The sequence below is a fragment of the Sorex araneus genome, chromosome 6, assembly GCF_027595985.1.
Source record: "Sorex araneus isolate mSorAra2 chromosome 6, mSorAra2.pri, whole genome shotgun sequence".
NCBI lineage: Eukaryota > Metazoa > Chordata > Mammalia > Eulipotyphla > Soricidae > Sorex > Sorex araneus.
In genome coordinates this window covers 115718247-115745616 of record NC_073307.1, presented here as the reverse complement: position 1 = coordinate 115745616, position 27370 = coordinate 115718247, and the positions used below count along the sequence as shown (strand labels likewise).

General features: G+C 39.8%; 1 protein-coding gene across 1 annotated transcript in view; it reads right to left on the bottom strand.

Annotated features, from left to right (window-relative positions):
- SPON1 (spondin 1) overlaps positions 1-27370 on the bottom strand; it is a 321507-nt gene that overhangs the window by 163007 nt on the left and 131130 nt on the right. Inside the window, exons 4-5 of the mRNA XM_004613582.2 lie at positions 25515-25588; positions 19823-19945 (exon numbers count right to left, since the gene is read on the bottom strand). Coding sequence (XP_004613639.1) covers positions 19823-19945; positions 25515-25588 — 197 coding nt within the window. The remainder of the gene's footprint in view (positions 1-19822; positions 19946-25514; positions 25589-27370) is intronic.

Sequence of the window (27370 nt, the reverse complement as noted above, 5' to 3'; positions counted from 1 at the left end):
TGTCAGAGAACATGAAGTCATGAAATTTGCATATAAGTGGATCAACATGAAGAGTGTCATGTTGAGTGAAATGAGTCAGAAAGAAAGAGACAGACATAGAAAGATTGCACTCATATGTGGAATATAAAGTAGCTGAGAGGTACAAGCTTGCAATGATGCAATTTCTGGCAGATATTTCTCTGGACTTAGTTACTAAAATACTAAAATACAGAAATCCAAAACCGTGCGGCTGCTAGTGTGGACACTTGACCTCATATCTCTTCATTCTCAGCAATGGAAAACAAATTATCAAATGCTTCCTTTTCAGCAGGTCCGACTTTAGGGGGGAGAAACTCCAAATAATAATAGTGAGATTTTTTTGTTGAAATATTGAATGTAATCAAAGTAAAGTGAAAGTAAAGTGAAATTTACCAGTTACACAGGCAGGGTGGGGGGCTGGGGAGGTAGGGGGTAGCGGGGAGGTATACTGTGATTCTTGGTGGTGGAATATGTGCACTGGTGAAGGGTTGGGTGTTCGAGCATTGTATAACTGGGACTTAAACCTGAAAGCTTTGTAACTTTCCACATGGTGATTCAATAAAAGAATAAATTTTAAAAAAAGAAAAAAGAAAATTAGAGTGGCAGAACTGAAAGGAACTAGGAAAAGAATCACATGGACAGCAAAGAAACCAAATAAGAAAGCACAAATTCCCCTTCCCATTGTACTGCTACAATCAATAATTTACTGAGAAATCTTTTTAAAGGGCTTAGGAAGTCTAAATAAAGAAAAAAATAAGATAAAAACATTAAAAAGAGAAATTCAAGTGATAGAAAAGCAGGTAGGATGTCAGAGTTGAACTGAAGTTAAACATTAATAAGGGAAGATAATTATGTTAATTATGTGATGATGAAAGTCAGAATTAATAATGAGAGCATAATGATATTTTGTTTATAGGACCCATAGAACAGAACATAGCAACAAACAGAAAGCAATCTCTGTTAAAAAAAATCAAAGAGATTTTATAACTGCACAATTTTAAATCAAGGTGTTAATGTCTCATTACCAGAATATGAAGAAATCTGGAAATAAAAATGACAAGGCAGCATGATAAAGACCCTAAAAAGCATAACTAAATTTACCATAATATGGCAGTGAGGATAAATACTGCCAATCAGCAATAATCACAAGATCTGAAAGTTTATTACTAACTCTTGATAAAATGGTGAATTACCACATATTCCTCATTTCTCTAAATCTAACCTTAGGAAATTTCATAAACAGAAGATGAAACAGACATTTCTATAAAGAAGTGCTCATCTCCTATCACCTACACTGGAGGGTGTGGTGTGGGAACATCCAGAGATGGCAGCGGATGTGACCCAAGAGACATGAGAATGAGAGGAGGAGGAGAGAGAGAGAGGGTCTCTTCTTTCCTCTGACCCACTGGTGGTAAGCTGGACTTGGGAGAATTGCTGCAGTTCTATTTCTCCTCTTACATTGTTAACAAAAGATCGTTCATAGTCTGCCCCACAACTCACATCTCTGCAGCAGCATGTCAACCCTATTCCTGCTACAGGCCAGAATCATCTCCAGGTAGCTATAAGCTTCCCTCGAGGAAGAGGAAGTATAGGGAGCACACACATCCTTAGGTGTACCCTTCCATTAAACTGAATGAGAATATTTCCCCCCATTTCTGTTATAAGAGTATGAGGAGGGGCTGGAGCGATAGCACAGTGGGTAGGGCGTTTGCCTTGCACGCAGCCGACCCGGGTTCGATTCCCAGCATCCCATATGGTCCCCTGAGCACCGCCAGGGGTTATTCCTGAGTGCAGAACCAGGAGTAAACCCTGTGCATTGCCAGGTGTGACCCAAAAAAAAAGCAAAAAAAAAAAAAAAAAAAAAAAAAAGAGTATGAGGAGAAGGTACCCATGGGCATACAAGCAAATGAGAGAGTTGAGAGCAGTGATATGATTTCAGGAGCTCTCGTTCCTGGACTCATTCCCTTCTCATTCTTTAAACATATCAGAGGGAAAGTTACATAAGATTCACACTTTCAATCATATACTATTAAAGACTCTGGTCTTATCACCAAAGAAACATTTGACCACCTTCCTTGATGACTTGATACCAGGAGAACGAGTTTCAAAAATAAAAGCGCAATGAGGGGCTGGAGCAATAGCACAGCAGGTAGGGAGTTAGCCTGGCACACGGCCAACCCAGGTTTGATTCCCAGCATCTTATATGGTCCCCTGAGCACTGCCAGGGGTAATTCCTGAGTGCAGAGCCAGGAGTAACCCCTATACATCGCTGGCTGTGACCCCCCACCAAAAAAGCACAATGAACATGAATCAGTTTTACTTGAGCAGACATGAAAAATTTCACATCAACATAACACTTATCTTCAAGACACAGGGAACATATAAGCAACATTAGCAATCACAGGAAAGAAAGCAAAAGAAGCAAATATCAGTTGGGTGTAAAACAAATACCTGCAATGGCTGTGGTAGCTCTGCCAAAGAGGCACAGCCTGAGCCTAATCTGGATGACACAAACACGAATTCCAGATTGAGTGTGTGTATAAGGCAACTGCTTGGTACTCTTCAAAAAATGTGGCTGTCATAAAAGAAAGACATGCCAAGGAACTGTTCCTGATAAAGGAGGCTAAAGAGGCATGATAACTGAATTCAGTGTGTAATCTTGGATTGGATCCTGGACAAGAATTTTTATTTTCTCTTTGCTACAGAGCTGCTAGCTACTAACTACATGGAGTCACTGTGTGATCAAAATTTGGCTAGTTTAAATCGAGATGGTATCATAAAATTTACACTAATTGGGGAAAATTTAGTGTTAAAAAATGTCCATAGCAAACTTTTATATTGATTATATGTTATACATAATGCTATATCATTTATATATTAATGTTATATTCATATACCATTTAATATATTTAATTTACATATGTCAGTGTTATATATGTGTGTATATTATCTATATATCAATTATATCATTATATATCCTTTTGATATATTTGCATAAATAAAATATATTATTATAACTAAGTTCGCTAATTATTTTGGGGGTCTTCTAAACAATAGAAACCTGGGGGTTGCTCCTTCACTAACTGAGTGTGTTTTAGTACTGGCCTAATGATGGGGTGCTACTTTGGCTCTGTGGTGTGGTTTTACCTGGGCCACCCCAGTGGTGCACAGGACTTGCAGGGCTATGCCATGTGATTCTGGGAATGAAAACAGGATTGGTGGATGCAAGGCAAGTGCTTTAGCAGCACTTTGTCTCCAACCCCTCACTTACTAATTATAAATGTGGCTACTAAAAATTCCATATCTGACTCATATCTGTCACTTATAATTCACATAACACTGCTATAGAGGACATTAGGTGTGTATTAGTGCAATTTCAACAAGTTGGAGAATAGATAGAAGTATTTTATCAATACTAATGATAAAAGTAAACACACACAGTACATATACTGTGATTTTTTTTTTAAAGATTGCTCTTGTTCTTAGAAAATATATACCAAGGGGCCAGAGCGATAGTATAGTGGGTAGTGCATTTGCCTTGCATACAGCCGACCCAGGTTCGACCCCCGACATCCCATATGGTCCCCCAGGAAACTTCCAGGAGTAATTCCGGAGTGCAGAGCCAGGAGTAACCCCTGTGCATCTACAGGTGTAACCCCCCACTAAAAAAAAAAAGAAAATAAAAAAAAATAAAGAAAAATTTAAAAAATGGGAGGGGGGAGACAGAGATAAAGATACAGAGAGACAAAGAGATAGGGAGAGAGAGAATAAAATAAATGGGAAACAATTGTTAATAATTAAAAAATTTGAGTTAAACATGATAAGGGATTCTGTACAGTATTCTTAAAACTTTTAAATAAGTTTGAAATTAAAGCAAAATTCTCCTCAAGAAAGCAGCAGAGTTGCTGGAACCTAAATCAGGAAGTTTAGCAATGAAAGAAGTGATGAGGGTGAGGAAAGTAAGGCTTCTGTTCCCAGAGGAGACAGAAATGGGTGAAGAAAAAAAAGACGGAGAGTAAAAACAGAATGATATGAAGGAGATAGGCAGCAGTGACAGCATTTGGGTAGCTGGAGACTTAGAAAGAGAGAAGAAATATTTGGAGAAAGTGGATTGCTAAGACTTGCTAAGAAAGTGGATTGCTAAGAGGGAAGTGCTCACATAACTAAAATAAAAAATTGTTATGATTTTGGGACTGGAGAGACAGTACAACGAATGGGTAAGGCATTTGCCTTGGCAGCGGACCTGGGTTCTACCCTGACACCACACATCGTTCCTGAATCCCACTGGGGGTAAGCGGAGGTGAGAGTGAGCCCTGAGCAGTCAGGTGTGGCCCTCAAATAGAACAAAACAAAAAATTGTTCCCATTTTAATTCTTGCATAAACATGTCCCTAGGAAATAGTTCTTTAGATTCCTCAGTTATAACCACACTTCTTAAACTTTTTTTCTTTTTTTGCAAAATTCAGGTGCCAAGTTAATGTTTACTGCACTAAATACAAATGCAACTCAGCATGTTGATTCCTATGCCAAATTACTAGAATGTTTCAAACTAATCTCCTTATGTATCACTTATGCAATCAGTGTGATCCTCTTGTTGCAGTGTTACTACCACATTCATGTCCTGTGTCTAAAAGCTTTTTGGCCATGATCTGCTTTCGCTGCTGTCTTTTCCCACTCCCCCTCCTCAACTCCAAGTTGTTTGTCAAAAGCAATTCTCTCACCATGTCCAGCTGGCCAACAAGACTCGTTCTCTGGATCCCTGCACTAGTGTTCAGACTTGGCCATGCCTTCCCCACCCACTGTAGGAGTGTCAGTTCTTCCCCTAACATTGTCTTAGCATTTAGAGCATGTTGCAGAGAAAATAGCCTATTGTGTTGTAATTAATTATGCATCAGGGCTCGGTCTCCCAAGTGAGATTATGTGCTCAATCAGACAATAATTAAGATATCATATTAAAGAAAAAGATATATTTAAAGTTTTCAGAATAGAAAACTCTTTTTCAAAGAGAGTAAGAGCATGAAAGATACAAAATAGAAACTAAAAAGCGGGGAGAAAGAGTTGATGATCTAGAAACAAAAGTAAGATTGACATTGGACTTCTAAACAGCTGGATACAAGAATATGTTTTGGCCAGGGCACGTAGATTTGGGCTCAAGAATATAACAGTTTGTTGTGTAAAAGTGTTTTGAATATTTTGAATATAAAAATGTTATATTGGCCATATTTCATTTGAATAACTATTATAAAAATATTGTGAAGCATATAAAGTCTTAGGGCTGGAACAATAGGACAGCAGGTAGGGCGTTTGCCTTGCACGTGACCAACCCAGGTTCGATTCCTCTGCCCCTCTCAGAGAGCCCGGCAAGCTACCAAGAATATCTCACCCGCATGGCAGAGCCTGGCAAGCCACTCATGGTGTATTTGATATGCCAAAAACAGTAACAAAAAGTCTCACAATGGAGACGTTACTGGTGCCCACTCAAGCAAATCGATGAGCAACGTATGACAGTGATACAGTGATACAGTGATAAATTCTTATAGGATTTGCTTGCAAAGACTCACTTTAAAAAATAAAATAGGAGCCACACTCAGCAATCTTGGACAAGGCTCTGGAAGTGAGGGGTTAGGGATGGGTTTCTATGGCAACCAAGCAACCACTAGTACCACACCCAGAATTCCTACTGACTGTGCTCAGGGGATATTAGAGCCACCAAGAGCCACACCCAGGCTTGCTTGGGTGGGGGTCACAAGATGCTAGGGACCAAACTCAGGGCTTTGCTCATGCTCGGCCAATGCACTATCACTTGATCTATCTCTCCTGCTTTTGGGGAAATATTCTTTAGCAATATTCAATAAGATCAATGGGTGATTAAAAACTTCAGTGAATTTCGGGCTGAATGAGGGCTAGAGACTGAGCACAGTGGCCACTCAACACCTTTATTGCAAACCTCAACAGCTAATTAGAGAGAGAGAACAGAAGGGGATGCCCTGCCACAGTGGCAGGGTGGGGTGGGGGGAGATGGGATTGGGGAGGGTGGGAGGGATGTTGGGTTTACTGGTGGTGGAGAATGGGCACTGGTGAAGGGATGGGGTCCCGAACTTTGTATGAGGGAAGCATAAGCACAAAAGTGTATAAATCTGTAACTGTACCCTCACGGTGATTCACTAATTAAAAATAAATAAATTTTAAAAATTTTAAAAAAAAACTTCAGTGAAGTTTATGTTTGTGTAAAAGGGGGAAAGATCAAAGAATAAGAAATATGCACATCTATCCAGAAATAAAATTCTAGAAAATTACTAACCCAGATTGTGATGAAAGAGAGCAAAGAAAGCATGTTTGTTTTGTTCAGGGAAAAATATAAATATTAAAATGCTTATGAAATCAATAAACATAACTATGCCCCTTAAAGACAGCCATCATAAGAACGAAAACAACAAAAGGAATCAAAAAAAAACTTTTAAATGAACAGAAGAAAACTGTAAGTTAGGCAAAGAAGAGGAAAAACATCATTTAAAAAAGGAACTAATCAGAAAACATGAAACTACATAGCAGAAAAAGTTATGATCTGACAGTAATCACAATAAATGTGTGGTAAAGTGGAATGAAACAAAACACAAATAAGATCAGAGGGTTTTTTTATGGGTCGATAATGCTTAGATGTCATGATACAACATATCCCTTGGGACCTGAGGCTGGAATAAGAGAAAAGATTCTAAAATAAACATATATGATGTTATTTTTAAAAAATCTTATAAAAAATACACCCCCATTACCTACCGCCTATTATCTTCTTGAAATAGAATAAATAAAATTAAGAAACTAAAACTCTGATTGTATAGAAACTTTTAAAAAACATTCTTCTAGTTAACAAGTATATGAAAAATATAAATAACAAAATTACATGATTAAGAAAATAATGAAAATGAGGATTGCATATTAAAATATATAGAAGATATTCAGATTTTTATAAGAAAACTCAATTTTAGGTCTATTTTATAATAAAAACAGAAACCATATTAAGCTTATTAATCATGAGCATATTAAGTAAACAATATAAAAATTTACTAAAGGAAGAAAAGGGTGATCACAAGAAAGCAGAAAGAGAAAATAGTATGTGTAAAACCAGATGTATGGAGAAGGGACAGCAATTAAAAAAGGGATAACAGCTCAATTTACTAAGGTTAACAAAGCTTATCAGGTTAAGCCAACAAAGGTGGATTTAGTTAGTAAATAAAGGAATATGATTTGACTGGACTTTATAGTTGTTTTATACAGACTGTGAAAATCTGAATAAATAAGTGACTGACTAAATAAGTGAGTGTTTTTACAGGGCCCACAGTACTCGGGCCTTGTCCGAGCAGATCAGCCAGACTCGGGCCAGTGTGCTCAGGAAAACACAGGCATAAGTGCCTAAGGCCACTAGGGCCACCCACACCCAGTGGCCTACCATCAAGCAGTGCTTAGGGTAAGAAAGAGGGCATGTGATAAAAGGGATCAAACTCAGGGTCTTGCACATTGTAGGCACATGCTCTACCATTGAGCAATCTCCCTGACTCCTATTTTTTTAAAGGAAAAAAAATACTCTCTACTGGGGGTGTGGGGTGTGGTTTTGGGCCATGCTCTCCAGTATACAAGAGCTACTCCTGGCTCTGTGCTCAGGAGTGACCCCTGGCAATGCACAGAGGACCATAAGTGATGATAGGGACTTAACTGGGGTAGCTATATGCAGGGCAAATACCTTTACCTTTATTTATCTCTCTGACCCACAAAGAACAAAATATTCTAAAATAAACACAAAAGGAAGTATCCAAATACACTCACAACATATGAAGAAACTGGAAGATAGCTTAGAGGTGTGGTGAGGGAAATAGTGTGGTTTATTCTTGAAAAATATCAACTACCCACAGAAATGGGTAAGTGCTAACTAATCAAGTTATTTCTCAAAATCAATTTGTTCTTAAGACTAAAGTCAGATCAAGAGCACGTTTAAGGGCTGGAGTGATAGCACAGCGGTTAGAGTGTTTGCCTTGCACGTGGCCAACCTGAGTTCAATTCCCAGCATCCCCTATGGTCCCCCGAGCACTATCAGGAGTAACTCTTGAGTGCATGAGCCAGGAGTAACCCCTGTGCATAACTGGTTGTGACCCAAAAAGAAAAAAAAAAGAGCACCTTTAAAAATAAGAAACTTTAGACTGTTTAGTTCTTGCATGAAGATGTAAAGAATTTAAAGAGAATAGTGACAGATTATTTTTTCAAAGGAGATTCATGGCAGAGGGAACTATAGAGTTAGAAGGACCTAGATTCAAAGTCTGGCTCTGTTAGAGATTTGATCTATGAACCAGACTAATCTATTAACACTTGTGGGACTCATTTCTCCCTCATAGAAGTAGGACACATACTACACAATCTAAGACAATAATTTCTGAGGAACTGTAGCAAAAAAAATAATAGAAAGCCTTGCATGTGGTATATAATCATGGGAAAAGAAAAATGATGCCTATGTACTTAAGGTAAAAACATCATGATCAAGTTAGGTTAGTCACAGAATGGAAGAATCTAGCAAATTAAAAACTAAACTATAGTATTCTACAGAAAGAGATAAAGTCATGACAATTATACTTATATAAATAGTTGCTATAATGGCATTTGAAAAAAGTGAAATTAATTAAGTTTAAGGTAATTAAAATGTTAATATATATATTTTTTAAAAGCATGGACCAGAGAGATAGCTCAAGGGGTTAAGCCAGGCTTTTGTATGCAGGAGGTCCAAGTTCAATCCCTGACACCTATATCCTAAAACATATCTAGGATAGTATAGGCAAAACAATCTAAGATGGTCTTCTGAGCTCTGCTAGGAACAGTCCCCAAGCACTGAGCTGAGAATAGCCCCAAGAGATCATCATGTGTGACCCTCAAGGAAAAAATATATTAATATATTAGTATATTTGAAGTAAAAAATCAATATTGTAATCAAGCATTTAAAGGAACTTGGAAGACTTATAAGAGCCAGGCAAAGTTAACCATTTTAACCATTATTATTTGCCACTGTACTAAAAGGCTTTTTAGTGAACAAAATGGACAGCCTAGAAATTACAGAACAGTAATATTTAAAAAGACAGATGTATGCTTTTTGCAGGAAAATTATGGATGGTTATTTATATAAGCCAAAGAATTTTGGCTAAAAATTATAAATAAAAGCTGTTAGAAATAAAAGCACATTACTTCAATAAAAACCGTAAGTCAATATTAAAAGAGCTAGAAGAAAATACAAGGAATTGGGAAAATGTTCTGTGATCATGAATTGGAAGAATCAACATCATCAATGACCACACTATTCAAATTCAATGTGAGCCCAATAAAAAATCTATTGCCATTCTTCAAGAACAAAACAGAAGCTGTTAAGGTTTTTATGAAACTATAAAACTCTTTGAATAGACAAAGCAATTCTGAGACAAAGAAGATGGGAGGCATTGACTTCTGGACTTCAAACAATATTGTTAAACTATAGGAACCCAAAGAGTATGAAACTGGAATGAAAGCAGGTTTCAGACCAAGAGAATTGAATTGATAGCTCAGGAGTATATTCTCAAAAATACGAATAGTTAATTAATGACAAAGGAGTTAAGTGCATTACATGGAGGAAATAAAACTTCTTCAACAAGTGACATTAGAAAAATTGGAGGATCACTTACAAAAAATTAAGCTGGCCTGTTATCTCACACCATATACAAGTTAGTTCAAAATAAAGATCATGATATTAGACCAGAATTCGTAAAATATATCTAGGATAGTATAGGCAAAGCAATCCAAGATGCTGACCTCAGAGATGTCTTCCACGAATCAACTCCATTAACCAAAACAAAAAGTTTTTGCATGGTGAAAGAAACGGGCTAAAATTTAAAGGCATCCTACTAAATGGGAGAAGATATTAGCACTTAAAAATATGATAAAAGGTTAAGAATATAAATATATAAATACTTGCAAAGCTCAATGACATAAAAGAACATCCCCACCAAAAATGGGGAGAGGAGATTAACAGCCAGTGTTTTGAAGACATACAAATAGCCAATAGGCATGTGAAAAGGAATTAATCATCTCTTATTATCAGGGAACTTAAAATCAAAATGGCAATGGTAATCCATATCACACGAATTAGGACAGCATATATTTTTTAAAAATTGGAATATTGGAGTTGAAATGGAGAAAAAAGGAATTCTTCGTCATTGTTGATGGGAATGTCACTTAGTGAAGTCTGTACAGAAAATTCTATAAAGCCTTCCCAAGAAACTTAGAATAGAACTCCTATATGGAGATCCCACTCCTTGACATCTATCCCAAGAATACAAAATATACTTACTCAAAAAGATATATACATACCTACGTTCACTGCAGTACTACTCACAATAGCCAACTTATTCAGACTAAATCAAAGAAGGTGGCAGTATAGAAGAGTGTAGCAATGACTTCACTGAATTTACTTACGTTGTCTTTCATTTGATCAAAGTTGTGTGATTTTGATATTCTAAGAATCAATATTGATTTTTATTGACATCAATATAAAATTTTTATTGACATCAATAATAAAATAAAAATTAATCAGTATATTGATTCTAAAAATTACTTTAAATATCAAGTCAAAATTACATGGCTGCATCATTGAAGCTCCCAAAGGAAACAGATAACATAGTCAAGCATGCCAGAATTTGATAGAGGGATAGTTTACAAGGCACGGAAATGGGAAGGGAAAGCAGAAGGATGGTAAAGATGGCAAAGACCACTCCTGAGTTTCTCCTAAGAAGATGAAATGCTTTCAGGAACCAAGGGAAAGGCCTGTTGCTGGAAGAAAGGGTGGCTGGACAAACGTGAGGGCCTCCGAAAGAGGCTGCGCCTGCAGTATCAGCAAACGGGCTGTGGGGATCAGTACCCTAACCATGCTCTTCTCTCTCCTCAATCTCCCATTGCTCAAACAGCCAGAAGCAGGACAGTGGGGGAGTGAAGGGAGACGGTTTCTAGATATTATTTTTCCTGAAAAGAAAGGGGATGAGGGAGGAGTAAGTGGGGGATGAGAATACAAATCCTTCAATAGGATGCTACAAAGTGCTGGAAAGAGAGAGAAATTTTCTGGGTTCTAACCAACACAGGAATCAGCAGCTAAAGCTGCATGCTCCCATTGGTCCAAGCCATTCTGAAACTTGGCTTCCAGTGGCCACACGGGGTCAGGGAGAGTTGTATCCACAGCAGATGGGGAGTTGGAGCACAATCCCCATTCAGGGCTGGGACCTCGGAGGGACAAAGTTTCAACAAAAGAGGTGATCCAGATAATCTCAACTGAGTACATGGAAAACCCATGAGAGCTGCTCCATCTTCCCTGGGTGCTGGGAGAACTAAGATTTAGCCTTGAGAACTTAAAATCACAGGTTGAGACTAGGACTTTGCTCCATTGTTTTGTAGCTTCTGATGATGCTGGGTTCTTTATCCTTTGTTATATTTTCCAGTTGCTATAATCCTAGAATTTCATGATGGCAGGTCTCTTGCCTTCCCTGTGCAGAAAGCACTGGGCTTCTTCACATTCCCAAGGCTTTCCCATGTTCTTCACAATGAACTAGCTTGGTTTGCACAACTCTTTTTGTACAGGACCTTAGCACTCATTTTCCTGCTTGGCCAAGACAATTGTAACTTGTCTACTTGTTTTCTATCTACCAAGATTTTGATGATATCTTTTATTCAATGTGGCGCTTTCCTTCCTTTTGTCATGTGTGTGTCTTAAATTCTTCTAGTGCTATCACGGGGTTTGAGGAAAGAACAGAAGTGAATGTGTACGTTAAATCTGTCACACTTCATTGAAAAATCAGATTATTAACTTAATTTTCCCTCACAGAACCTCCAGCCCCACCTTCCTCCTCCACTCCAAACCTCCATGCCAAATAGCGAAGCTGCTATGCAAACGAGGAATTATTTGATCCTTTCTCTTGACTCCTCCCACTGGCTCCCACTGTGTTTGGCTCAGAAATCTTGTCCCTGTGACAAGCTCTGTGCGGTTATCCTGAGGGTGGCACAGCTGGGGCTCTGGTAGTAAACTAAGTCTACTTGGGAGGGAGCGGGATTTTTATTGGATAAATGTTTGAATGTTTGTGAGGTTTGTGAGGTTGGATAAAAGAAGAGCCCGTGCTCCTCATGTGACGCATCACTGAACTCAGCTAAGATTAGCCATACATGATCTCAATCCTAAATAGGAAGATACTGAGTCATTTCAGTGCTGACAAATCTTCCCAATGCAGTTTGAGGATTTCATGTAATCCCACTTAAAATTCTGACAGGATTCATTACAGGTCTTAATAAAATTATTTCACAAGTAGCTGCAAATTAGAAAAAATATAATCTACAGATCTCAAATCAGCAATGCCAATTAAAAACAATAGGGTTAATTTATCATCATCAACTGGCAAAACCCAAACAAAAAATGTTCAATTGAATGTTAAGGAATCTTGGAGAAACGTTTTTATTTGTTATTAGTCATAGGTTAATTAGTATAAATGTTTTGGAGAAGAACCTGGCAAAAGGTCTCAATAGTAAAACAAAACCAAAAACAAACCAGTCTAAATCATCTTTTGGTTCATTACTCTTGTTCTTGGAAAATTATCTTAAGAAGATTAGTTTTAAAAATTATGAAAAAGATTTGGGGGGGAGTGGGTGCTCAGAGGTGCTCAGGGCTTACACCTGGTTCTTTGCTAAGGGATCATTCCTCTTCTTTCTTTTTCTTCCTTCCTTCCTTCCTTCCTTCCTTCCTTCCTTCCTTCCTTCCTTCCTTCCTTCCTTCCTTCCTTCCTTCCTTCCTTCCTTCCTTCCTTCCTTCCTTCCTTTTTTCTTTCTTTCTTTTCTTTCCTTCTTACCTTTTTTTCCTTTTTGGTCACACCTGGTGATGCACAGGGATTACTCCTGGCTCATGCACTCAGGAATCAGGAATTACTCCTGGCAGTGCTCCAGGGACCATATGGGATGCTGGGAATCGAACCCGGGTCGGCCACATGCAAGGCAAATGCCATACCTGCTGTGCTATTGCTTCATCCTCAGGGATCATTCCTTACAGGATTTGGGAGACCATATGTAGTGCTGGAGATTCAACCGGGCTTTGCTTCATGCAAGACAAGTGCCTTGCCAGCTTATTGCTCCAGCCAAAAATTATGAAAATTCTTAAAGGGAAAAGGGAAAACTTGATGTACTGTTATTTGTTCATTTGTTTGTTTTAGTTGTTGGGCCATACCCAGAGGGGCTTGGGACTTATTCTTGAGCACTTTTGGCAGGGTTCAAGGGACCATATGTGGTATAGGAGGTTGAACCTGGGTTGGCAGTAAGCAAGGTGAGTACCTTACTCTGTCTTATCTCTCTCGGGCCCCTGTACTTAAGTTTTTCATTGCATGATTTCTGTGTTAGCCAGAGACTTGATATCATCATCAGTGTTTCCCAAAGTAGTGATACTGTCCTCAGGAGACACTGGAACAATCCTGATCAGGCAGGGGCAGTTAGCGACTACAGTGAAACGTCTGGTGCAAGATGGGCACAATTTCTGTTTGTTTGCATAAAAAAGGTAGATTTGGGGGTGGGTTGTGAGGGTGGATGCTGAGCAATTTGGTTCCTGAAAAGGAGACAGTAGGCCAGATATGACAAGTGACTTATGTAAGCGAATGTAGTAAATTATGATTACAGGAACAAAGTGAAGTGTAAAGGAGAGGAAAAAAAAGTACATGAGTTAAAATGTAAAAATAGTCAAATTTAGGGTCTAGAGCAATAGTAGGGAGGATAACATGCTTGCCTTGCTCATGGCCAACCTGGGTTCGATCCTCCAACATCCATATAGTTCCCTGAGCCCACCAGGAGTGATTCTTGAGTGTAGAGCCAGGAGCGTGGGGCTCAAGGAGTCACCCTTGAGCATTGCCAGGTATGGCTCCCAAACAAAACAAAATAAAACAAAACCCCAAAATGTCAAATGTAATAAAAGAAAAACCACATGAGTATAATTGATGTAGAAGTTTATATGGGTTACTTCATGTAAAATTAAAATAGTTTTCAAGTTTTGGAGTGGTAGTCTTTCAGTTACAGTCTCATACTATAACCAAAATTATTTAATAATAACTGGCATGGTGTTCAGGAAGCCTGGATGCCCCACTCACAAGTCTCAGCCATCCAGGCCAGTGGTTCAATGCAAGGATCTAAGGATTCGATGCTGTTGCTGCTCTTGCCCTGCAGTATCTGGGATTACCTGGGCTACCCTGGCTGTGCTAGGGGCCTCCAGGATGACCCCTGACATTGTTCTATGCTTTCAGGATCACACCTGGTGATGCTTAGGGGACAAGAATTTAATCCAGATTGAGTACATGTTAGGTATGTACTTTAACTGTTGTACTATCTCCTGCACCTAAAAATTAATAATTTTTAAAAAACAGACCCAGGGGCTAGAGTGATAGCACAGTGGGTAGGGCATTTGCCTTGCACGCAGCCAGCCCAGGCATCCCATATGGTTCCCCAAGCACTGCCAGGAGTAATTCCTGAGTGCAGAGCCAGGAGTAACCCCTGAGCATTGCCAGGTGTGACCCAAAAAGGAAAAAAAATAACAGACCCAATGAAAAATACAGATAAATTTAGTTTTAAGTTAACTTTGATTATATCTCAGGGGCCTCAGGGGCTTTGGTTATATTTTTGATAATATGTTGTTAAATGAAAAAAAATGCAATTGGCTCCTAAAAATGTTTTTTTAGTCAATATGGATTTGTTAAATGGTGTTAAAACAGATACTATAACCAAAATGGAGGGAATTATGCAGTTTACATTGTCAAGGGAGATTATAGAGTCTCTAAGGAGGGGAAGCATTTGTCAAAAATCCAGGAGCTATATTCAGAGCTAGAGAGTAGAGAGACTTAGCATCTGTTTGGCAACTCCCAGTCCCCTGGCTGACTGGGCAGGCTGCCAGTCCCTGGGATATCCTGATGCAGCAACACTGCATGGCCACCATGTTCCTGTAAAAAACTTGGGGGTCCTGAACCACTGCCCAGCACAGAGATGAGTGGGACCAGATCAGACCCTGGGGAGCTTGAGCTTCCTTCAGGTTTCAGAACTCAGTTCAGCCTCAGTGACCCTGGACCTTCTCTTTCTGACTTCTAAGGTAGGATCTTTGCAGAGCAGATAGTTGCACGGTAGGGCAAAGCTGCTTCCAATATGATATCTATTGGTCCATGTTGGTACAACAGCGTCCTAATAAAAGATGCATTGTGCATAAGATACTTGACTACGGAGGAGAGGACTATCTGATGATAGGCTCCAGGAACAGGCAAAAGGGAATTGAGATGTGGGTTCAGGTGAGGTCTGGCTTTGATTTGGGTTCCCATGATCTCTGGCTATGTGATTTAAGCACATATGTTCTTTGGGGTTTGGGGATTTTTTTCTTTTAACCTGTAGAATGTCAGTAAAATGGCTGTGATTCAAATTTAAAATGCATTTCTGGAAACCACTTCATCGGGAACATCTTAAAACTTTCCCTGTTTTTTTAGGAGTTGCAGGGATCTATGACATGACAACAGAGAGGGATCCTGAGGAGTCACATAGCCTTTCCTCTAGCCTTTCTTACCTCATCGTGTCCAGCTGACCCTTTCCTGACAGAGGGCGATTGTGGATGCAAAGTGCTGTTCTCAAAAGAGGGAACCCCAGAAGCAGCATTTGGATTAAATCATTTTGCTTCCAGGTGAGAAGACTCAACTGTAGGTGCTGGGCCATCACCTGAGATGACTGAAAGTCTAAGGGGTATGTGAGAAGAAAACGATTTCCATAAGAACACCAAGACTTGATTTGCCATTTGCAATGTGCTGACAGGAACACTAATGGCGCAGAACCAGTGGTGAGTAAAACCCTGGGCACTCAGTGACTACGGAGGCAGGGGTCTCCAGCTGCGTTAGTAATCAATATATTCCTCACTTTGGGGATCTCTCAGTGACAACCCAAACAGTCATTCTCACTTAAGAACGAGTGTCCTTGATCAAACAATAAAAATGATTAATGTGATTAAGTCTCTGCCTTTGAGCATACATCTTTTTATTATCCTGTGTGATTAATAGTGAACTATGTATTAGGCATGTCTGTCTTGAGTAAAAGCATTGGTGCATATGAGATGCAAGCTAGACCAGGCACTTATATTTTCATAAAACATCATTTTTACTTGAAAGAACAAATGACAGACAAATTATGGGTTTTCAGACTTCAAAATTTGGCAGACATTTTCTCAAAAACGAAGTAAGCCTGTCACATCAAGGAAAATAACAGACAGTATTTGTTGCCACTGACAAAATATAAGCTTCCAGCGAAACTTCGGAAAACTTGTATTTATTACTATGAATTTGACATTTCCCCAATACCTAAACACTTTCCCGGTGAGACTGGAAGTGATATAAATGAATGTGATTTCTGATATTATATGAAGAAACATCTCAACATCTGGATCATCTGCAAAACTCAGTATTTCAAAGAACTGGAATATGATGTTATAAAAACATTCACTTGTAAGAGATTCAAAGTGTAAAGTATAGCAATGAATCCTAATGTAACAGAATACAAGTTGATATTTTGCATTATAATTATCCTCTAAGAAAGTACTATTTGTAGATTTTTGGAGTAATATCAAAGAAAATTATCTGCAATAATCTGAAAAAATTACCAAAGTGTTTTTACTCTTTCAATGACATATCAGTGTGAGACAGAATTTTCTTCCTAAACTTCAAAACAAAATATACCTGCTTGCAGAGATGAGTAGGAGAATCCAGTGTCTTCCAAGCCAGATATTAAGAACTTTGTAAAATTATAGGACAATGATGTCCTCTTCATAAAATGTATTTGATTTTATATAATATAGTTATTTTAGTAAAATATGATAACATGATGAGTTTACAGTTACTAATAATATTTTATTTTTATATAAATTTATGAGTAAAATAAATATCTATTAATTTTTGATATGGTGAATATTGACTGAGATCTCAACATTACACATAGAAAGAAAAAGATATTGGCATTATCAATAATTTCCAAGTGCATAAAAAGGGGAATAAAAATTTAAAAGCTTAATAATTACTGCTGAGATCCTTGCAGGGAAAGTATTAATTTGGATAATTACAAGGAGAGGGGCACTAGAAATTTATCCATTTGCACTATTATTAGGGAGCAACATGGTTTATTAGGGGTGATTGGCATGGTTGGCTGTCAAAACAAAAATAATCTCTAGAATGGAAAAAATAAATTCATCTATTACCTAAAGATTCTAGAAACTACTTTTCAGACAATTGAATTTTCAATATCCTGATTAGATTGTTTCTGGGTCTTTCTAATTGGCTCCAGAGTCTTGTGTACAAATGCACTATTTTTCTTCCAAGGAAGGTCTGGTCCATACTCCCTGCTCAGTATTTACCATCATGACTAGACACAAGATTGAAATATGCCTCCTAGGTTTCAGCAAATATCACTCAAAGGTGATTTGTCAGTACATAGTACTCAGGGATGTACCACGAATTTCGAGGTACTAAGATCCAAAGATGAGATGTTATAGCTTTTGTTCTAGAAGACTCCAATGTCTAGTATGGAATAAGACTCCGGTTATAGGATGATGTGATAAATGTTCTTGTTACATAGTGACTAAATTTTTCCAACCAAACATTAGAACACTCTCAGTAATCTGACAATGAAGTAATCTTGGGGGATTTGGAGCACATGTCAACTTCTATAAAGAAACCCAACATAAAATTCTGTATAGATTCATACTTGAGTTGGCCCAAAGATCCAGAAATAATGGTCTGGTTTTTCTTTTATTCTGAGGAATAATAGCGCTAGGAAAGAGAAAGAAAGATGTTCTTTAGGATTACAAAAGAAGAGCAATGGACCCCTAATATTTTTGTTCCTTTGAGTTAGTGGACAGGAGGCACTGGAGGAAATTTTTTCCATCATACTTGTTCCAAGTGGTTGTTTTTTTTTTCCTCCCCCAGGCAGAGTCCAAGTTTGTTCATGCAGGTCTCTCCACACCAGCTGAAGCAGATCAAGCTGAATCCCAGAGTCAGAGGAATGAACTAGTAAGAGACTTCTAAGATCTGCAGCCTTGATTACATGTGGGTAAAATTAAACAATAGGGCTCTTGATCTGCCAAGAAATGTAGGAGGCCCCTCTGGGTGGGCTGTGAGGGGACCACAGAGGTTCTGGTCTGGACTGGGTCTTCTTAAGTCTTAACCATGTGCCCTTTGTTACTCCTTCCTTTGGGGTCTGACCCACAACCCTCTTTTTAATCTCTTTCTCCCAGCTTCACTGTTCTTTCCCAGTTGTGGCAACTCCAAAGTGAAGTGAACAAGTAATAAAGGAGACAATGATCAGAAAAAGCATGCTCAGTGCCCACACGGCCATCCTGCTACCCACAGCAGAGAAGGGGCAATGCAAGATCTTAATGGCAATCCAAATGAAAAGCAGGGCAAGTTACTCAATGGCCCTTTCGGGATCTTGGATCCAATGCTTACATGTGATGATGGGAAAATTATGCCATCTCTAATCCTCATGAATTCATCCACAAAATAATGTTATTTTGAGGGCTAATGAACATGACATACATAAACATGCTTGCCACAAATTAAGCTCACTCTTTGTAGTTATAATTTTTGTATCTTTGTGTATTTGATAGTGTCTGTCTCTCCACTAATTGGACAGCTCTGCTGTCTCCTGGACCCATGGTACCTAACACATGTTATGTATTTCTTGAGACCACTGAATGATAAGGACTGAAGCAATAGCACAGCGGGTAGGGCGTTTGCCTTGCACACGGCCAACCTGGGTTCAATTCCTCCGTCCCTCTCGGAGAGCCCAGCAAGCTACCGAGAGTATCCTGCCCTCATGGCAGAGCTTGGCAAGCTACCCGTGTGGCATATTTGATATGCCAAAAACAGTAACAAGTCTCACAATGGAGATGTTACTGGTGCCCTTTCGAGCAAATTGATGAACAACGGGACGACAATGCTACTGAATGATAAAATGGGAGGTCAAAGGGCCCTGGTTAAGGATACACTCCAAAACCCAAGTTTGGGTCCCTCTTGATGGCTCTCATAGATTGGTGCTGATATTTGAAACAAGGTGTTACGAAGGATTCTATGGTGATTTCTGAACTCAGTAGGGAAAGGGAATGTTGACAGATTACCAACACCTGCTCTGTTGAGGATGTCAAATATTTGCTGACCTTGGTCTGTGGAGTCAAGCAAAAGACTCTTGCCAAGTATTTATAGCACAAATAGGCCTGTTGTGTAATTGATAGATAGAGCCATTTCAGCAGATCTGAGATTACCATATGTCTGAGCTGAAGTTAAGCAGCACCACATCAGGAATACTTTTTTGTTTGCTTGTTTTGGGCTCACACCCACTAATGCTCAGGGGGTGGCTCCTGGCCCTGCACTCAGGAATCGTTCCTGGCAATGCCTGGGGAACCATTGGGGTGCCAGGGATCAAATCTGGGTTGACTGCATGCAAGGCAAGCACCTTATCCTCTGTACTATCTCTCTGGTCCCCTAGTAATACTTTTCCCCAATTAGAGATAGGAAAACACAGAGTAATGTTTTGCAAAGAAGCTGAAAGCATACTCCTCTAATAGCTGCTTGACTTGGTGAACTCATTTACTTGGAATGTATGTTTCATTAGTCAATTGGTATGAGCTGCTGACCCTACGGACTTTAGCTAGTAGATCCCATAACCAGACAGAACTCTGCTGCCTCCTGGACCCATAAAGTAGCTCCTCTACTCACGAGGGTAATCCTTTGGGTGCGTCTTCTCAGACCAATTCCCATAAAACGTGAGTCTGTACTTGGCGGTTCCACAGGCACAGCAGTCTAAGATGGGCTTGTCGGTCACTCCATCAAATGTGGAATCTGAAACAAGTGAGGAAAGCCAACCAGTGAGAAAATAAGCTTGAGTCATTTATAAAGCAGTGCCACTCCATCTTGGTCTCAGACTTGGGAAAAGAGTAGTTGTGATAGATTTTAACACGCAAAATGAAGTCAGTGTGGGGGCTGTGAAGGTTTTCATATACCTCCGAGCACAGTAATTAAATTTTACAAATTAAAACTAATCAGAACTATTGTACTAATAATACGTGAACTGGGCGGTGGGTGAGGAATAAGAGTATGTGTACTAGGGAGTTCTTTGAAAAAACTGGGATAAACTATAATTAGTTATCTCTTCTGGGTCCTAGACTTCTTCCCCAGCCCTCCCAAACCAAGATTTCTTTACTACATTTTTAAAGGAATATGCATGCGTGTGTTTTCACCAAGAAATATTCTCTGGGGCTAAATTGCAAGGATAAGAAGTAACTTTGAAGGAGATCAGGGAAAACAAGTAGAGAGACGCAAAAGGCTGCTGGGAAAAAAATGCAGAGATAGTCACATCACTTCGTATCAAGCTTTGAGAGGCTTTACTGGAAAGGGTGGGGGTTGAGAATATGTTCAGAAGTTCATGTCTGAGTATAGAAGCAGCCAGGAAAAACCAAGCAAGGCTCCTTCTCCACCCCCATATTTAGCTGTGAATAACTGATAAGTGGGGAAAGAGAGATTATATAAATAAATTCAGTATTTCCGATTGTCAAGCCCACATCCCTGTGTATTGTTGCTCTCAGTTTTCTCTGCTTCTTGAAATATGAAAACAATGACTACAGCTGTAACTCACTTGAGTTGTTTTTTCTTTGGTTCTTTTAGCAGTATTAACAAAAACATTCTTTTTTATTTTGGAAATTGGACATTTATTCTTAAATACCATACAAAGGCATTAACAAAAAGAATAATTTTTGAATGTCAGGAGTAGTTTGTAAATCTTTCATGTAGGATTAAGTGCATTTATTTGTGGAATATACACCATGAGAGATGGTAGAAGCAGTGATTCTGGGATCTAGGGTGGAGAAAAAGGGGTATTGTAATAATAAATACAGTGTATTTCTTCTGTGTGCTCATTCCTTTTAAATATTTGCAGTTACAGAAGGTAGGTGCATTGGTTAACCCTATTTTCTATGTCAGTAAGACTGAGGCAGATTAGGTAACCAGCCAAAGGATACTGGGTTAGTGAGTGGAATGGGTAGAAATGTCACTCAGGTGGGGCTGGAGAGATGGTACAGTGGGTAGGGTATTTGCCCTCTCTTAGGCCAACCAGAGTTAGATCCTGGCATCCCATATAATCCCCCAAGTGCAAAGTCAGGAGTGACCCCTGAGCATCACTGGTGTGACCTAGAGGAAAGAGAGAAAGAAAGGAGGAAAGAAAGAAAGAAAGAAAGAAAGAAAGAAAGAAAGAAAGAAAGAAAGAAAGAAAGAAAGAAAGAAAGAAAGAAAGAAAGAAAGAAAGAAAGAAAGAAAGAAAGAAAGAAAAGAAAGAAAGAAAGCAGGAAAGAAAGAAAGAAAGGAGGAAAGGAAGGAAGGAAGGAAGGAAGGAAGGAAGGAAGGAAGGAAGGAAGGAAGGAAGGAAGGAAGGAAGGAAGGAAGGAAGGAAGGAAGGAGAGAAAGAAAGAGAGAGAAAGAAAGGAAGGAAGGAAGGAAGGAAGGAGGAAGGAAGGAAGGAAGGAAGGAAGGAAGGAAGGAAGGAAGGAGGGAGAGAAAGAAAGAGAGAGAAAGAAAGAAAGAAAAAGAAAGGAAGGAAGGAAGAAAGAAAGAAAGAGAAAGAGAGAGAAAGAAAGAGAGAAAGAAAGAGAGAAAGAAAGAAAGAAAGAGAAAGAAAGGTGAACATTTGCTTTGATCATTCCAGAAGCCCCTCCTGGATAGGTCTGCATGTCATGCAGTCTGATGTATGTCTCTCTTTTCACTATTTCCAATGAAGTATGGTACCTTTTAAAGATTACCTCCAGAAACTTTGGTACATCTATACTATGGAATACTATGCAGCTGTTAGAAAAAAGGAGGTCAAGAATTTTGTAGTCAAGTGGATGGGCATGAAAAGTTTCATGCTGAGTGAAATGAGTCAGAAAGAGAGAGACAGACATAGAAAGATTGCACTCATCTATGGTATATAGAATAACAGAGTGGGAGACTAACACCCAAGAACTGTAGAAATAAGTACCAGGAGGTTGACTCCATGGCTTCGAGGCTGGCCTCACGTTCCGGGGAAAGGTCAACTCAGAGAAGCGATCACCAACTACATTGTAGTCGAAGGCCATGTGGGGGAAGGGAGTTGCGGGCTGAATGAGGGCTAGAGACTGAGCACAGCGGTCACTCAACACCTTTATTGCAAACCACAACAGCTAATTAGAGAGAGAAAACAGAAGGGAATGCCTTGCCACAGTGGCAGGGTGGGGTGGGGGGGAGATGGGATTGGGGAGGGTGGGAGGGACACTGGGTTTACGGGTGGTGGAGAATGGGCACTGGTGAAGGGATGGGTTCCAAACTTTGTATGAGGGAAGTATAAGCACAAAAGTGTATAAATCTGTAACTGTACCCTCACGGTGATTCTCTAATTAAAAATAAATAAATTTAAAAAAAAAATAAATAAAGATTACCTCCAGTCACAGTTCCAGGATTTCTACATTGTCTCACACAAGATGTCCAAAACCACCCAAAATAGAAATTATTGTTTGGCTACTGTAAACACACTCGGAAGAGGCCAGAGACTTGTGCTTTGGAGCAGGCTCCCTAGGGCCGTAGATCACGTAGCCCAGGCTGGAGTCCTGTGTGAGCCCCTTTGATAGCTCAGGGACCAGCCATGTTTTCTGTATTGCAAGAAAGGTAGTGTCAATAAATAACTTCTAAAGACATTTTCTTTTAACATTTCCACAATGACCAACTCTAAAGTGAAACATCTAAGTTAATTTTGAAAAAGGGATTCAGAGCTAAGAGGTACACGCTGGGGTTGCCATTGTAGCTATCTGAGGCTGTTAAATGAGGCAGCAATAATCTCTCAAAGAGGCAGAATAAAGCAAATTGGTAGCTTTAGCTTGTCAAAAGAACTTTGGGACATAAGTACCAAGCTTAAATGTATTTTGGAGTTCAAGGAAATGCATTTATTATGCAATCTCTTGGAATTCTAAAGGAAAATAAACTTCTGTTTATTAAGAAGATGCCTCAGTTTGAAAATAAATAGATATACTGTTGCTTAGAGGCAAAGTCTAGCGGGTTTTCAAAGGACAGAGAGTGTGCTGATAGTGTTAACTCACCTCTTGTCTAAATCACAGCAGGGCTGTCCACTGAAGGGTACCCAGCTCTGCTATACTGCCTTCTCTCCTCATTATGGGTTTTTGTTGGTGGTGGTGGTTTGCTTGGTTGGTTTGTTTTTGGGCCACACTTAGGGATCGCTCCTGGTGGGGTTCAGTGAACCATACATGGTGCAGGGGATCAAACCCAGGATGGCTGTGTGCAAGGCAAGAACACTACCAATTGAACTATCCCTCTGGCCTCCATTTTTACTCTTTTATTTAAAATTTTTATTTTTATTTTTAGATAATTATTGAGGGCTGGAGCGATAGCACACTGGCAGGGCGTTCGCCTTTCACGCGGTCAACCCGTGTTTGATTCCTCAGCCCCTCTCAGAGAGCCCGGCAAGCTTCCGTGTGTATCGCGCCTGCAAGGCAGAGCCTGGCAAGCTACCTGTGGTGTGTTGGATATGCCAAAAACAGTAACAACAAGTCTCACAATGAGAGACATTACTGGTGCCCGCTCAAGCAAATCGATGAACAACGGGATGACAGTGACAGTGACAGATTATTATTGAACCACAGTCACTTTTACTCTTAACCCTGAGATTCTTGTTCTTTTTATTTTTTCCTCTTCCCGTTCCCATTATCTGATCTCTCCTGCATTTTTCTCACTGACTTTCTCCCTATCTGTCCCTCTATCTGTCTCTCTCCCTTAATTGTGACATGGCACTAAGGTATGCCTATGTTTATTTTTTTAACAACAGATACATGGGAGCTATAGAGATAGCTCAATGTGCTGAGCATGTGCTCTGCATGCAGTAGGTGAGCTTTGTCACCAGCAGTACATAGTTTTCCGAGCACTGCTCAAGTACCACTCATATCCACAGAGCTGGGAATAACACCCGAGCACTGGAATATTAGGCTGTTCCTCAAGCAAACAAACATGCATGCTTTGTCATTTTGATAGGTTCTCTGTCTCAAAAGGATGATAACCAATAGATACTTGCCATGCCCTTTTATGGACAGTGTATCTGCAGCTGGAGCGATAGCACAGTGGGTAGAGTGTGTTTGCCTTGCATGTAGCCAACCTGGGTTTGATTTCTCTGCCCCTCTGGAGACCCCGGTAAGCTATCAAGAGTATCTCGCCCACATGGCAGAGCCTGGCAAGCTATCCGTGGCGTATTCGATATGCCAAAAACAGTAACAACAAATCTCACAATGGAGACGTTACTGGTGCCCACTCGAGCAAATTGATGAGCAACGGGATGACAGTGATACAGTATTTGCAGCATTTTTGCATATTTATAATTGAGAAAAGCCTTCACACATCAGGACTGAGGTTTTTTAAAAGGCATTTTTGGGGCTGGAGTGACAGCATAGCAGATAGGGCATTTGCCTTGCACACGCCAACCTGGGTTCGATTCCCAGCATCTCATATGGTCCCCTGAGCACTGCTAGGAGTAATTCCTGAGAGCAGAGCCAGGAATTACTGGTAACCCCTGTGCATTGCCGGGTGTGACCTAAAACGCAAAAACAATTAAAAAGGCACTTTAGCTACCAACTGCTGTCAGTATGTGGAGGTACAGGGTAGTAGCCCCTCTGATAGTCAAAATAACAAAACTATAGAAGTATGGCAAAATTGCCATTTGTGGGTGTGGACCATAAGGCAGCCCAATAATGTGTGATCCAGAACACCCACCATTCTTAACTATGGGACCTGGATGTTATCTCCAGGAGACAAGGAAGGAAGAAGAATGTCTTTTAGGAAGCAAGAGATTCAACAGTTAAGATGTTCTTTGTTTAGAGAAAGGCTGAGTAAACTTGTGGACAATTAAACACAGAAAAAGAAAGCCTCAAAGGTTATATGTAGTGATGTAGTGGTAGCAACCAGGAAGCAAACCAAGTTCCTGGCGGCCCAGCAGTTACAATTTTCCAGTCCCTGTGGCAGAGCTGGGTGCCACATAGGTTCTTGCTGGTGATTAGTCTAGAGAGTCACTAGGGGCCTTCTGAAAGGTGCACAAGTGTGCGTTCCTTAATTAAGTCCTGTGAATTATTCCAAGGAACCTCTTCAGAATGATCAGTTTCACAAAATAAGAAGACGGCACCAATATAAGGTACATTATCTCCTACCCAGGGAATCACACTGAGTAATTAGAGCTTAAGGCAGATCCAATTATCCACAGCACACAGCCAGATTAAAAATTGGAGGGATGCAGGGAAGCAGAACCTGGAGGAACCCAGAAAACCCAATCATCTTAATTCCTGTAGCCAGATGCCTGGACCAAATGAGATACCTTGCAAGTATCTGGCCCTCCACCACCTGCAATTCTTACCTTGTTCACAAAGTTTCTTGGTCAGTGAGCCCTCATCTTGAAAATAAATGATGCGTTTCTGTACAATACTGGCCCTGTAGATAAAAAAGAGACAGGTGTAGTGGTGAGCAAGGTGGATTTTGGGTCAGGGGGTCAGTCAGATACTTACTTGGCCACCTATGACTGTGGCTTTAGGTGAGTCACTGGAACTTTCTGCGCCTTAATTGGAAACTGGCTTAATAATAATAATGATACTGCCTACCTCATGGGTGATTCCTCTAAAGACAAAAATAAGAAAATGTATGTTAAGAGTTCAGCACATACCTAGAATTCATTCAATAAATATGACCAGTTGTGGTGTTGGTGGTGCTAAAATTGTTACTGAGGTAAGCAAGTGAACAAACATCATTTACAATAGCTTCTCTGATTGGTTTATTATACTCTAAATTTATTTCAAACTATTGAGGCCATTTATAGATCAACCAAGCTCAAATAGAAGAAGCATGTGTCAAATTCTCTTCCTGAAGGAGGGAAAAAAGGAATTTAAAAATATATTTTGATTTGCTCTGAAAATGTCATTCTATATCTTTCCTGAAAGTCTAGACGAAACTGTCTCCTTCATTCTGAACAAAGACAACGTCAGCTGCTAGAGCTCTCTCTTAAACATGTCAAACACAAGATCTTAGAAATTGGAAGGAATACTTTGAGGTTGATTTGAAAAATGATTTGCTTTGGACCAGTTCAGTTTCCCTTTAATCTCAGATGGCACAGACATACCACGTCTCCCTTAACCTCTTCTGTAGCTTACTTTTTTGCAGGACCCACAGAGGTTGTATCCTAAAACCCTGTGTTCCAGTAAGAAGAAAGTCTACACCACAAAACTGCAACACTTCCCATGAATCCCAGCCATTCCTATTGATTTTCTGCAGCAATGTTACTCGGTCAAAAGATAATTTTCCTTTGGATGTGTCCTATTTAGCAGGTAAAAGAATCCTATGACTCCACTGTGCTGACCACACAAAACAAGGGGTGGAGTCCCCCACTCTTCCCTGTGTTACATGATCTCAGACCAGGAAGGGGCCTGTGTGTACACGGATCTGCCAACAACCCAGACAGCTTTCTCGATGGTCTGGGCCTAGGCCAAGATCACTTTCCAAAGAAATGTCTGCTGTACACCCAGACTTGCACAAAGGAATAAAATTTATTCCGGCCTACAGATGTCTTTTACAGTCTTTTCCCCACCCAAGAGAGACAAGATGTTGAAATAAATGAATGAAATATGTTTCCTGTCTACACAGAACTGCTTTGATCATTTATCCATTCTGTTGACCATCAAACAGAAAATTTCCTCAGGCCAAGAGAATGCTCTTGAGAACATTCATTATCACCCCAAAGCCAAAATAATGATGCCTTCTGTAAGTCAGAGTTTCTCATCCCCCACCACAGCTTTTCAAAGTGCCCCCCCTCACCACAAAGACATGCCTCAGGAACCCTTAGGAAGGACAAGGAGAACACCTAGTGGAAGGCATCCCAGTCCCATGCTTTAATTTCAACCCAAGGCTCCACCTGCATTTTAACCAACGTGGCCTTCTCCCTCATTTATCTTCCTCTTTTATGTATGAGTGCCTTTTAACAAACAGTTGATGGAGCATTGCTTAGTGGTCAGACAGAGACACTGTTGTGAATGAGACAGGTGGGGCCAAAGTGGAGCGGAGATATCAAACAGTGAAATTCAGTGAAATTACCACAAACCCCTTTAAAAGACTGTGGATAGTGCTCCAAAGAGGAGTAAAGGGAAGAGGTGGGGTCTGATGCTGGATTCCTGACCAAAACAGCAAAGGCTCTCCACCCTTGGAAGAGGTGGTTGAGCTTAGACT